The sequence below is a fragment of the Alternaria ethzedia genome, assembly GCF_023757985.1.
Source record: "Alternaria ethzedia strain BMP 0044 chromosome Unknown scaffold_29, whole genome shotgun sequence".
Taxonomy (NCBI): Eukaryota; Fungi; Ascomycota; class Dothideomycetes; order Pleosporales; family Pleosporaceae; genus Alternaria; species Alternaria ethzedia.
In genome coordinates this window covers 115,835-129,561 of record NW_026056222.1, presented here as the reverse complement: position 1 = coordinate 129,561, position 13,727 = coordinate 115,835, and the positions used below count along the sequence as shown (strand labels likewise).

At 52.7% G+C, this 13,727-nt stretch overlaps 5 protein-coding genes across 5 annotated transcripts; 1 reads left to right on the top strand and 4 right to left on the bottom strand.

Annotated features, from left to right (window-relative positions):
* Positions 1-2,722: 2,722 nt before the first annotated feature.
* Positions 2,723-3,238, top strand: J4E87_008783 (uncharacterized protein; the record flags this gene model as incomplete). Its single annotated transcript, XM_049380367.1, has 1 exon — positions 2,723-3,238. One exon carries the CDS (start codon positions 2,723-2,725, stop codon positions 3,236-3,238), a length of 516 nt encoding a protein of 171 aa, XP_049229864.1.
* A 251-nt stretch (positions 3,239-3,489) lies between these two features.
* Positions 3,490-5,155, bottom strand: J4E87_008782 (uncharacterized protein; the record flags this gene model as incomplete). The annotated part of the gene is made up of 2 exons (XM_049380366.1): positions 3,490-4,131; positions 4,184-5,155. 2 exons carry the CDS (start codon positions 5,153-5,155, stop codon positions 3,490-3,492), a joined length of 1,614 nt encoding a protein of 537 aa, XP_049229863.1.
* A 2,079-nt stretch (positions 5,156-7,234) lies between these two features.
* Positions 7,235-8,992, bottom strand: J4E87_008781 (uncharacterized protein; the record flags this gene model as incomplete). The annotated part of the gene is made up of 4 exons (XM_049380365.1): positions 7,235-7,324; positions 7,372-7,628; positions 7,684-8,793; positions 8,986-8,992. The coding sequence occupies 4 exons, from the start codon at positions 8,990-8,992 to the stop codon at positions 7,235-7,237; spliced, it is 1,464 nt and encodes a 487-aa protein (XP_049229862.1).
* Positions 8,993-9,420: 428 nt separating this feature from the next.
* J4E87_008780 (uncharacterized protein) lies at positions 9,421-10,357 on the bottom strand (the record flags this gene model as incomplete). Its single annotated transcript, XM_049380364.1, has 2 exons — positions 9,421-10,104; positions 10,154-10,357. The coding sequence occupies 2 exons, from the start codon at positions 10,355-10,357 to the stop codon at positions 9,421-9,423; spliced, it is 888 nt and encodes a 295-aa protein (XP_049229861.1).
* A 1,573-nt stretch (positions 10,358-11,930) lies between these two features.
* On the bottom strand, positions 11,931-13,352 carry J4E87_008779 (uncharacterized protein; the record flags this gene model as incomplete). Its single annotated transcript, XM_049380363.1, has 2 exons — positions 11,931-13,233; positions 13,345-13,352. 2 exons carry the CDS (start codon positions 13,350-13,352, stop codon positions 11,931-11,933), a joined length of 1,311 nt encoding a protein of 436 aa, XP_049229860.1.
* Between the last annotated feature and the right edge of the window lie 375 nt (positions 13,353-13,727).

Sequence of the window (13,727 nt, the reverse complement as noted above, 5' to 3'; positions counted from 1 at the left end):
ACGCCTTTGCTTGGGGGGGTTTGTCAACCACAGAATCTGGTCGAGTCAGTGCAATAAATACGGGCATGATGGATTCGACTTGTGCAGAATCGAATGGAACGAATCGATGCTACCGTTGTGCTCGAGTACTCTCTAGCACGAACTGCCGCGTTCTACTCAGCTTGGCAGCGCGAACGAGTGGCTTCTGCTCGCACTTCCACCAACCCGACTATTGGATCCAACAATTAGCGCTAATGTGTGTGCAAGCAGCAGCACCATTGTGGCACAGCTACGCAGTGTGTACCGCTTTTGATCTGTACCACTGAACTGTGCTACTATTCCCCACGCGCCTCTGCGAACGCTTCGCAAAACCGCAAAACCGACGAGATTTGGAACACCAATGTACGCGAACCCGATACATGCTCGTAGCAGATTTCGAACGCCGAATTAGACAACAGCCGCACGAAGCGCCGCGCTGGCGATATGTCCTGGTCATGACTAGCGACACACACTACCGAGGCAAGAGCACACTGCAGGTGGTCGCAGGCAGAATTCTACACCATACACGTCTGAGAGAACCTGGAAGGCTTGGATCTCACATGCACCACATCGAGGCGCGCTTTCTGCGGCAGTTGGGAAGGACTGCAGTGATGCTCTTTCCGCTCGGAAGTTTTCCTGCTGAGCGTCGCAACAATGCGAAGTTCGGAGATGAACGGCGAATAAGAAGCTCATGCAAAGATACCGAACCCTTGGGCTCGTAGATTTTCCCGAGTCGCAGACGATACGCAGGCTTGCAGCCGAAGTGGGAATGATGGGCGTGCGGTAAGTAGCGGCGATCAGGCCTTGCAGCTGCACATGTGCACGCAGATGACCATGAACCCAGAGTGAGCTTCGCGACCCTGCACGACGGTGCAGAGAAGCAATTTTCTCTCATGGTTAGATGTGTAAAGGGTGCGCCAAACACAGGCTGTCTGGAACTTAAACACCGGACCGAACCGAGGGCGTCCGGGGCGTGCCTTCCGCGTACTAAGACACTGGCTCCCGCTGGCTGCCCAAGTGGACACGCCCTCCTCAGTCTACAAGTCCCAACGACATGTCGAAAACACCCCTTCTGGCGTGACAACCCTCAGCCATGTGTACGACGCCTTCTTCAACAAGCTTTACCGACCGGCGATCCTTTCTCAGTGACGTTACGCATACGTCGAATGCACCTGACCACTCTCGCAACGCACGGGCATCGTCCTTCAGATCGAGGCTTCCGACAGTTCCGCCATGCGTCAATCCTCCTTTTACAGCAATGTGGAAAGATTGCAACAGTCCACTGATTGCGTTTCCCTGCACCACGTCGCAGCGGCTGTATCGTGCAATAAGCTAACAGCCTAGGACCGACTACTTATTCGAAGCGCGCATGAATACCGACCGTCCCTCCACAATTGCTACACTCGCTGGCATCGATAGCCCTAATTTCGGTTGAACCTACTTCACCCTCATCGCGTTCGATTCGAGACCACGTACACAATCAGTTCAGATACTTCAGAGTTCCTCTACACCCCAATACTGCTTCGATGGATGATTCTTCGACCGCAATCGCCAATCCTTCTCCTCTTCCATCTCGAAAGAACTGCCGGCTATATACCTGTAGTACTGAGGACTGCCTTTGTCTTCATCCTTCAGACACGAGCACATTTCGACTTCAGTATGCATATCGAATGGCTCTATGTGCAACGGACAGCCGATCAGGGCAGAAGTGACAAGAAATGTCGGCCGAATAGTCTCTAGGCTGCGAATACAACGAGCGTGTTCGTACTTATGCCGCCTTACACCCGGGATAACAAGTGTTCCGATTGAGCTAGGCTCTTGTGTCAGGCCATTGCTACTACAGAGCCGTAGTCAGTGGGTCTGTCGTTATCAGAAGGTAGCCGGAGCGATGGAATCCCAGTGTGAAGCGGAACCTCATCGAACGCGATCCAGTGGGTTTTTAGAGCCAGATCACACGAACTCCAAGCATGCAACGATGATATTACAAGTCTTGGGCGGCTTTGAGAAGCAACAGGTGACATGGCCCTCTGCCCCGATAGACAGACATTGGCTATGGCGTTTGACGTTGTAAGTAAGTCAGCCGCTCAGTTCTTCCCACTCACCAGCTCTTTGGCCTATCGCATTTCACCTTAGATCCATCCATCTCATGTCTTCTTGGCACTTTCGGTTTTTGATAGCGAACACGGCCAACACGCAAACATTCTCAACAGAAAGTAATTCGTGCGTCTGATCGCTCAGCGACACGACCTTCCCACTACCGCACCACTTCTACATTCAATTCGATAGTTCCACAGTTGCGCGATACTTTACCAGCGAGGTCGTGAACATTCGTTGTCTCCAACCGTTACTTCGACGTCACGGTCGTCGTTCAGCTGATTGGACGGACATAGTGGAGCAACGGGAGCACCCGCAATAGTACCTTGCTCTCTTCACGACCAACTTTCTTAAAGACAAAACAAGCGTGCCCCATGTCTTCAGCATATGCGCCAACCTCAAACAGTAGTATAAACTTACAGTTTGCGCCGTTCCCGTTTTTCGGGACAATCGAACCCTATTCCGTGGCGTACCGTGGGGATCCGCATGTACTAGGTAGCACTGGTAATTCTCCGCATTTAATGAAGCAAACCACAGTCGTATCTTTCTTCCATTTCAAGAGTTCCAATTGCACATCTTCATCTCTTGAAAACAAACCAGCAACATCACCATGAGCAACCACACCGCAGAAGATCCGGCGACATCTGCCTTGCCCACCTATACAATCCTCCGAGACACAGCGCTCAATTTCATCAGAGCCCAAACACTCGACGCGGATTTCCCGGAACGCATGGACTTCGATCTCATGCGTACCTACTGCGCCCCTTCTTTCGAACACTCGTGGGGCCATAATTACTCCGTCTCTCTCTCCCCGCCCATCCAAGGCACGCATTCCCTCGACGACTTTTTCACCCATCTACGATCCATGCTTCCCAGACTTGAGTCTTGGAAATCCAATGTGACAGACGTCATTGTCGATCCAGTCAAGATGAAGGTCGTCCTGCGGATCAGCTTCATGATGCAGGCGAAAGGCGCGACGGAGGGGCAGATAGTGGAGAATGATTTGCTGTGGATGATGGAGATGGAAGAAATGGGTAGCGGCAAAGTGGGCATCAAGAAGAGTATGGAGTTTTTGGATGGTGCGGCGGCGGGCAAGTTGAGGGAGATTATGATGGGAATAGCGTAGACTCATGATGAACGAGAAGAGTATGAGTTTGCAGCCTTTCATAGCTGTCATTTATAGACGTTGAGGTCTCGCACTTCTATCCTGACGTACCAGACGAATGCCATCTAAGTTGAGTTGTACCATGCCTATAACTCCGTTGCTACCGGTCCAATATGAATATCGCCAACTTTTCTTTCGCTAAAGGTTTGATATGCGTGCCTCGTGTTTGAACGTTCCTTCATGTACATCCTGTTCTATCATCTTTACTCCATTTAGTTCGAATGCCCATTAGTGTTTCCCTGTCTGACCATCCATGATAGCAAGTCCACCTTTGTGACAACAGCAACAGCCTTTGGCTCGCCATCGACGCGCTCGGTGACAACAGCTGCGCTGTTCCACTCGAAGAACTTGTTCAGGTCGCTTAAGCTGGTCTCCTTGGTGATCTCAACAAACTCCCTTCGTCCCTTCTTGCCACCCTTCTGTGTGTTCTTCGCGTTGTCGCCGTCGAGCGAGAGACGGCCAAGGTCCTTTACGACCTCGTTCAATTTGCGGAAATCGAACATGACCTCTTCGACGGGCGACTTTGGTGTGGCACGACCGGCAGCGATGTAGGATAGCAAGTTGCCGAGGGTCACTAGACCGACAAGACGCGCCTTGCCGCCGGAAGAGTATGTGCTAACGGGAAGTTGGTCGAACCCCTTCTCACGCATTGTTTCAATGGCTTCGCTGCAGGGCGAGTTCGAGGGGACGGTGGTAACGGGCTTGAGTCGTAGGGAAGCGATGGTGGCGCCGTGGAAAGCGTCGGCCTGCTTGGTGGTGGAGAGACGACGAGTGTTTGCGCCGTTCGTGTTAGGTGTTAGAGGGGGCGTAGGGGGGAGAAGGTCGTTTGCTGCAAGCCAGTCGTCGTCGACGAACTATGATACGTTAGTATGGCATAACAGTAGCATATGACAAAGGATGACGAACCTTGCTGAGGTAGCTTCTAATGCTGTCGGGGAGAATGACGACGACAACATCATCTTCAGTGAGGTCCATGTCTTTCGCGGCTTCGACCATGGCAGCCATCGCACTACCAGACGAACCACCGCAAAGAATGCCCTCTTCGGAGATCAACCGGCGGGCATACAAGAACGATGTCCGGTCGTCTGTCTTGTACCACTTGTCCACGATCTTCTGCTCCAGGACGTCAGGGATGAAGTCATATCCGATTCCCTCAACTTTGTAGCCCTCGTTCACACGTTCGTCGTTCAGGGTCGCAGGGAGTGCGAGTATACTGCCGTGTGGGTCGGCAGCGACAATCTTGACATCCTGCTTGTGTTTCCTCAGACCGCGCGCTAGGCCTGTGATAGTGCCTCCAGTTCCTGCACCAGCAACAAGACAGGTGATCTTGCCGTCGGTCTGTGTCCACACCTCCTCGGCTGTGCCGCACTCGTGCGCGAGCGGGTTGTCGGGGTTCGAGTACTGGTCGAGGATATGCGCGTTCGGGATCTCCTTGACTAATCTCCTCGCGACGCCGATGTGACTTTCGGGGCTATCCCATGCCGCACTTGTCGGGGTACGAATGATCTCGGCTCCGAGCGCCTTAAGAACCGCCACCTTCTCGGGACTCATCTTCTCGGGAAGTGTGATGATGGTTCTGTATCCCTTTACCGCACCCACCAAAGCCAGCCCAATACCCGTGTTACCAGACGTAGGCTCGATGAGTGTGTCACCGGGCTTTATGCGACCAGACTTCTCAGCGGCTTCGATCATGCGAAGCGCGATGCGGTCCTTGACACTGCCGCCGGCGTTGAAGGCTTCGACCTTTACGTATACGGTGGCACGGATGCCCAGGGATTGCGGAATCTTGTTCAGGCGTACGAGGGGCGTGTTGCCGATCTGCTGCGTTATGCTGTCCATAACCACAGGTGGGATGGCGGGGCGCGTCTTGGTAGACATGGTGGCGGTTTTCGTGTGCTGAGGCGTGTATGTGATGCTGGAGTATGTATCGTGAGAGTTTCTGGAAGTATAAGTAAAGAGAGTACCCGCACGTCAAAGGCGAAGAAGATGTCGTAATACGGATGCAAAGTTGTCGCGCAGAACAAACTCGATGGCCTGACCCGCAAATAGCCGCCGCGCTCAAGCCACCGCTAGTAGATCCTCACAACGCCAGCCGGATACGCTCAATCGCCACCTTCACGCCGTCGCCGCCACTGTCAGCTGCCTAGGCACGTGGTGGGTATGCATAACATCCATGAATCAGCATCTCGGTAGCCTATCAACCGTCAACATGGTGGCAACTGAACCTCAAGCACTCATCACTTCTATGCCTGTTCATTTTGGTGATATTCTGACATTAACTTAATTCGATCCATGGCTGCAAGATGGAACCACGAACAGCTCTCTGCCATTCTCAGCTCTACTCGACCAGGTCTGAACCGAGCTTCTGTTGATCCTTTATTTCCAAGTCTATCCCGCGCCGATGAGGAGGCTATCCGCGACGTAGATCCATCATCCACAGAAGGACACATACTATGTACTTTCCAAGATCTTCTCACTCACCGAATCAATCCCAGAGCAGCAGCAGATATCCTTGGTTCACTGACTTCAGCTCATTGCTCCTCGTCAACACCCCATGATGCGAGCATACTCTGGGGCGCCATATGCCATCGTGGCGAGTTATGGCCGGAAGCAGAACTGAGGATATTGGCCGACTTGGTGGTGGAGCTTGCGAGATTGTCATACCCTTTACCAGAGTATCCGTACGATACAGATGAGCCGGTTCAGGGCACCAGTAGCTTTGTGGACTTACCTGGCTTCGGTCATGAGCTCGTGGGTTATTTGCAAGGTATGGACATGAACAACCGCCGTGCTGAAAAGTCTCAGAAGCTGACAGTTTTCGGTCCAGGTCCAAAGTGCTATAGCTTGCAGTTCATGACCTCCGAAGCTCGCAAAGACGCGACGTTGAGGACGGCTGAATCAATGACGGAACGCATTGTCAGTGGTGATGTCGTCCTAGCTGTCAGAGATCTTTACAAGAACATCAACACGTTCGCTGCGCTTCTTAGCTGTTACCACATTCGAGGTGCACTGCCACAAAATAACATGGACTTTCGTGGCATGGCATGCTATCCAATTGTTGGTGCCCTGGAACACGAACTCAGCCTCAATGAAGTGACGCAGCATTTCGATGGCTCTGCTACCATACCTGACCAAGACTGGGCGGCTTTCAGGTCATCGCAGCCTAGCATAGACCTCCCAGCAGCTACACAATGGCTGTCACTCCTGGGTCACGATCTTTACGACCGTGTGATGGACTTTGTAGCGCCAGTCGGTCCTTTGTGGAGGGCCAAGGGCGGCGAAGATAGAATTACGGTGAAAAGATGGCAGTTCTGGCAGAATAGACTGCGGTACTTTGCCTTGAGCGATACCATTCTGGGCGATGGAATCAAAACTGCATGCAGACAAGCAGCAGATCGCATGGACGAGGTGACCTGAATGAGACACCACGGTACTTAGTACTGCGCTAAGTGATCTGAACAGGCTTTTGCTAAAGACAATTTATGCATTGACCAAGCGGTAAGCTTATTATCGATCTGCTTCCCAATTTCGATCTCTTCGTCCCGCGTGCAACTACGAAACTTAGATCGGCCGCGGCCTGCTCTTACTCTTGACAAGGAGTTCGGCCTAGCGGACAGTACGATATACCAACTAGTACTCTGTACTTGAATCTCTCACCCCATAGCTAGGGTTGATCTCGCAGGGCGAAAAAGAAGGGGGGGTTTTTGCAAATGAGTGTATTGGGCTAGATTTTCTATGAAAGTAACGCGGGAGACAACACCAAATCCAGGAAACAGAGACTGAACGCTACCAAGACACAACAGCTAGATCCGGCGTGCATCTAGCCGGCGCGGAAGTAAGGGAAATGCTGGAGAACAAAGGAAATCATCCATACCACCGAGAAGACGAGATGTTGCAAAGAAGTTGTTGGGTTGCATCACCATCAAAGGCATCAGCAGTGTTGCTGAAACGAGAGGATCAGAGTACCAAGTCCAATGGGTCGCCCTCACTGACCTGTTTGTCCTCCGACCTTTTGAGCAGCACGGATGCTTCATACTCGGTTGCATCCTGTGAACATGTAAGCAAAATTTTCGGAGCGTGGGTGATAGAATTACCTCATCATATAGTCGCTCCTTCGTCAACTCGGCCCAGACACGTTCGCCCATGTCCTCCATAAATTTTGGACCGTTCGGGTTCAGGAGATCGAGCTCATGAATCTCTGTCTGGAGAGGCTGGGCTAGAACACCGGCTGTCCTTGGGAAGACCTGAGTCTTCTCAGGCAGTTTGACATATGTCAAGGGGAAGTAGCAGCCGCGCCCATCACCCACGAGAGGTAGATACTGGTGCTCGATCTCGTTGCCGTCATTGTAGTCTACATCTGCGTCAGTTACTGTGATTCATCGTCGGTCTCATGAAACAAGACTTACTCTCTTCGAAATATTCGTAAACAGTCTGGACTTCCTTATATTCATTGTTCGCCTTGTTCTTGCTTTTAACTGTCACTTCGACAGCCTGGACGACCTCACGGATCGGGAACGGTTTATACCATGTTTCGATGCTTCCTGCCGTAGTCTTTGATTTGGTAGCGGAGTAGTTGCGCTGAACTTGCAGCCCGATCAGAAGGTCTTCGATAGCGGGTTGCAGACGGTCAATGTTCCCGGCGTTGATCTTCTCGCCAAAAACATCCAACAGTACCTTGCACATACTGTCATATGTAGTTGGCAAGGTACAAGTGAGGTCGAATGTCAGGTGCACCAGTTTCTGCCTGAGATTAGTCGATAGATAGTTGCGTATGCGAAGTGAGTAAGGTGAGTGGCTCGATCGATGCGGATCATCTGCAGGGGAAGGTGTCTGTGTTTCATTGCCCTGATGAGTCGCGCATCCTTTCACCATCGGTCTTATCGCTTTGCTCCCGTTTGGAGTACTATGGAAGGATTCGCCGGCCATACGGAGCATATTGGAGCGCGGGAACATAGTGGCGTGACGCTTCTGAATCAGAACACCGAGACTTTTGTAGTAAAGCTTGCGATCTTCTTCATCTTTGCCTTTCAACACAAAACTATCCATGGTACTGCACTTCATCGGCCGTTCGATGGGAACATCTTTTGAGTTTTGGGGGGCTTCGGGGAATTTGATTTTCAAGGGTATGTCACCCGGGCGAACGCTCTTCCAGAAGTCTTCGTCCCGCATCGAGTGACATGGAATGATGAGGTGAGATTCGTAGCTTTTCCCGTCTGGCTTTTTGTTGATAGCAGCGATATTCTTGAAATACACGAAAGTGTCGTTGAACAGCTCGGTCCACGCGGAGTCTCGATGCTTCTGAGCGTACACATAGCCGAAATCTGGATCACCATTGTCGTCAATTTTCTTCAAAAAGTAGAACCTTACAGGAACAATCAGAAGATCGGGTAATTCCTCTAGACGGTAGGTAAGGCGACCAAGTACGGTCTTGGAGGATGCCTTCCATGCTTCGGCGTCCGACTCGGCCTTTCGTGCTCTCTTCGCAGCCTTTGACTTCTTCGCCATTGTTCGTATTGCTGTCTTGAGTCCGGATTGGTGAAATATCGATGGAAGGATGAGACGCCGGTGCGATGGTGAGCACTATTGGGTTGAACCACTCACCTTCTTATACAAAGTCTTACTTTCTATTCCCGCGCTTGCCTCCAGTCATTTGGCCACGATGAGCAAGCTCACGCGCTGCTTGCTCAATCTTGGGAGGTCATGTCGACTGGTCATGATACCAGTTACTCGGTTCACTCGTGAGCTTGCCTCGGAACAATCGTGTAACGACATACGGATACATCGAATAACAAGATAAACAACAAATCCTGGGTGGTTTTTGCTCTGCATGAGGCGAAGAAGAGCAACTGTTCTAAGATGTGCACTGTCAGTTGTTAAGGGCATCACCCTCATAGTTCGATGCGCTTGGAGGCCGTAACAGACGTAAGTTCACTTCGGTCTCGAAGGAAGAGGCAGTCAGGCCACGAAAACCTCACGACTTCAAAAGTGCAACAGCAAACTTGATGATCTACACGCGTTAGTCATGACCTTGATCAAGGTGACATGGACCTACTAATTCCATTATTCAACGAAGGGGGTATCGATGTATAGGTACACGCTCGAGCCTCGATCCATCCTACCCTCTGTGGCCACCTGTAGCTTCTTCAAAGCTGTTCAGCAATCCACTGCCACCATTGCTCCACATCAGCGCCCTCCTTACCCGCCTGAACATTACCCCCAATCACAGTCACACTCGTCCCGCTCTCTCTCATTTGCTCAAATGTGAACATGCCCTCGCCGCCCTCACCCAGCCACTCCTTCTCCTCGTCTACCTCATCTTCGCCACCATTCAACGCCGCACCTGCATCGCGAAGCGCCTTCGCCCTGTTACTCCTGACCTCGGTGATTGTCTTCTCGAGCGAGTTCTTGACAAGGTTTGCGGGCAACGCCGTGAAAAGATCCATCTTGTTCGCCGCAACAAGGACAGGGATTTCCTTTGGCCCTTTGCTTGTGGTAGCGTTGGTGTAGCGTTTCTGTAGCGAGAGGAGGATGTCGTGAAGGTACTCTCCGGCCTCGTTCAGTCCTGCTTCGTCGCCTAGTTGAGCGGCGTCGACGACGAATATTATACCGCGGATGTTCTTGGGGTCGGCAAGCTGGGAGGTCGCATAGTGACGGAGCTTGCCATGGCCAGGCGTGTCGAGGAGGAGGAAGTTGCGAGAGCGCTCGAAGGCTGGGTCGCCTGGGGAGCGGTAGTGCGATGACGCGGGGACGTGTGGGCTGGGGAGGAGAGCGGAGACGGTGAGAGGTGTGGTGGACGTGTGCGTTTGGGTTGTAGCGTTGCGCTCGGCCTGGCAATTGTTAGACGGTACGGGAGCATGGGTTTGGGGGATACGCTACCAATGTCGTAAAGGCCGTCTTTCCACTGCCGCTTGGGCCGGCTAGCAGGAAGGTGGGAAGTTGCGCAGCTGCAGCTGCCTTCTTGTAGAGGACGGTATGCAGTAGTATGGGCAGGCAGAGCGCGACGAGGAAGGTGATGAGGATAGTCGACAGGTTTGGGGAGAAGGCTGCCGTGAGCCAGCTGTCCTGATCGTACCACGCCATGGGGACCGGTGTGTGCTGTCAACAGAGCGCCGGATGCGCAATGCTGTCGGATGCTGGATGGAGCGTGTATGCGAGCCGCGTCGGGGTCAGGACGCTTCAGGGTGTCGCGTGGGTGAAGCGATGACGTGACACCGTTCAGCATCAACCAAAGTTTTGGCCGCCGGACCCTGAATCAGGAAGGGACGCCTGAGCCGCGGGGAACACGGGAGCACGTCCGACGGCAAGAGCTTACAAGAACCTCACGTCTGATCTTCTTTACTCTTCTTTGCATGTGCGAGCACCTTCTCAGATATTCTGCGATGCTGGTCGCTCGTCTTGGCCCGGGCAACGCCCACGTAACCAACATGTACGCCAAAAGTCGCGTAGAGCTGTGGCGTCGAGGCCCACCAAACATCACTTTCGGAAATGCTACGAACCATGATAAACGAAAAAGGGCCGCCTGCATTCGACAACTATCACACGCTTTTAAGGCACTACATAATCATACAATAGACAAGGGGCCGCCGTCATTAGCTTTCTCGTGCGCCGTACATCTCCCGTCCCTTCGTAACCGTGCCTTACAGTGGCTATGCAACCCTTAGGACCCTACGTCCTAGCCGATGTTGCATTTTCCTTGTGTGCGTCCTCAATCCTGCTGATCCAAAGCCTCGAAGGCTTTCCATGGCCGTGACCCATTACTCATACAACCATGATTTGCCGTTGCTGCCAAGCTCGCAAGGACAGATGCTGGGGCGCATAAGTCAGAGAGCGCCATACAGAGGCAGCACGAAAGAGATGGATGCGACCGTCGACCTTTTTTTACCTCCATGCGCCATGCACCATGCAAGAAGCATTCGTACTCATAACTCGTAGAATGTGCCCTCACCCTGCACCATCTGCACGTCTCGTAATGCGTAAAGAACACCATCATAAAACAGAAGTGAAACAGAGAAAGACATAACAGCATGGGAACGACGTGTAAAGAAGCTGGTCCCTCCAGGTCATACAGGCAATGACACCGGAGGTACCGCCAGAAGGGGGCAGAATTAAATATGCTTTGTGATGACACACCAAGACATGTACCAAGGTCAACCTGACCAGCAGTTGAGGCATCATATGCCAGCAGAAACAAGGGAGGTCATGTGCTGTCGGTTCAAATCCCAAGGAACAGGCATTGTACACATGTTCTCTGGAATCAGGCCAACACTGAACGTTGTACCGTCGCCAACATGCTCGAAGCCTGCGATGTAGCCTTTCTTGCGCCATGTATGATACACCTCTTCGTGTGCCGTTCTGACCTTGTCTGAGCTGCGGTGTTTTGGGCGTCGTTAGTTTGGGGAGTGGTGCTGGTGCGAGGGCTCGTCGGTGTTCGTGTTGGCAAAGGATCAAGTACAGTAACAATAACAAGGCCGCCGCAAAACCGAGATGTCATCGCGAAGCACCCAAAAATAGCCGTCGTTGGTAAGAGCTTCCCAACTGCCTGTACGAAGTGCAGTGAGGCGGAATTTCGTTCGAGAAGGGAGCGAGCCTCAGTCCATGTTGAGCCGGCCAACATGGTTCATGCAAGCTATGACAGCAGTCTAGTGGATGCTTGTCAATAAGTATGTGCTTGTACGTCGGGATAGTATCCGCGACTGCTCTCCATGCCTTGGAACCTTCCACAGCCTCCGATGTGCCAGCCAGCAGTTGGATACTCATCCTTGATCCTGCGATCGGGTGGCGGTAGAGTACTTTCAAGCTTAGTAGGGATAGTCTCGTAGATGGACGCAGGATAATAAGAATAGTCCTGAGGGGCATCCATCATCTTCGCATCGTCGTCTTCGACCATGTGCTGTTCGCCGCTAACGCCTTCGACCGGACCTCCACTCAGAGAACTTGCTGAGCTGACCGAATGACTGCCGACGGGACTTGGGTCTAGCGAGTACGTGTTACCACGATACATGCTGCCGCCCATTCCAGTCGCACCACCGCCCGACATACCGTTCCTCCAGGCCGGATAGGAAGGTTGGCCACTTGATCCCAGCCCATGATGACCGCCTCCACCGAGGCCAGACCCAGGCGCGCCTCTTGGGGTACCAGCATTGTGTGGACCCTCGTTCTGGTAATGGCTAGGTGACCTGCCACGGACAACGACGGGAGACGACAGCCGGGCTGCGATCTTGACCCAACGGGGCTCGGATTCTCGTGGAGTTTGCACGTTCGCCCACAACTCGACAATCAGATGGTAGTACTGTTGTTGAGCGCGACGCTTGCCATTATTCGCCGTTGCCGACTTGAACTGGATGCGTTCGAATGAATGCTGGTAGTTGCTACTGGCATGGCTCGCTGGGGAATATTGTTGCGACGAGTCGCTTTCGCTCTGCAATGGTAGCTGAGGACCCGGCACGGTTGAGGTTTGGTGAAAGTTACTCAGCCCATATCCACCATGCTCATGGCTCTTTCCCGGTGGTGTTGGGGCCAGTAGTTCCTTCTTCATCGCGAGCTGCGGGCCTTTGTCACGCTTAGGTGTGTGCTGGATCAGCTCGATAGTCTTGCCTGTGGAGCCGTCCACAGCCGCTGCAAGAGATACTGCCATGGACTGTATTTGCTCCGGTGGTTTGCCTGTCTGCTCGAGGTACATACGGGCGTTTGCGATCCAGGGCGTAAGCTGGAACGACACGTTGACAGCGAAATAGTTCCTGCGGTAGCATGTCCATACTCGATCACCGGAGTAGAAGAAGCCCTTCTCGATCTTGGCGTCGATATTGGGTGTCACTGTCGAGCCTTCGCAAGTGATGTTGCCCCATGTCTCCTGTGCGTTGAAAGGCGGCGTCTCGGGTGAGCCTGAGGGCGTCGCATAGGTGCTCGCGTGGTAAGCACCGTTGTAGGTCAACGGCATGGTGGTGGCAAGCACACTCCTAGGAGTGTCAGGTTGGGAATTGTACCGGGAAAGGTCAGCTCGAGGGGACAAGGCGTTGGGATATCTATGCACGCCAGGCGTCCCTGTCGTATAATTGTCCCTTGCCGACGAACCCATGGATGGTGACACAGAATGGCCTAGTCCTGGTGATCTCGCCGGAGGTAACATTGCCGACGAAGAGGGATCGTTTCTATCGCGTAGCTGTCAGCTGTCATGCATCGCTTCGGGTTCTACACGCACGAGTGCGCCACAAAGAAAACCTACAATCGTCGACTCGAAGACATGCTGCCGTAACCACACGTAGTGCTAAAGTAATTGTTTGGTACGGAATAGTGACTTGGGTAAGTGTTTGAAACCGTCGGAGAGAACGTAGTGTACGATGAGTATGCCAGTGCTGATGAGGCGTTGGAGCTTGGCGAGGTCGATATGGAACCAGACCCTGAGTCTGAAAGAGCCACGCTCGACTGGTAGCTATAGAATCAAGTCAGCCAA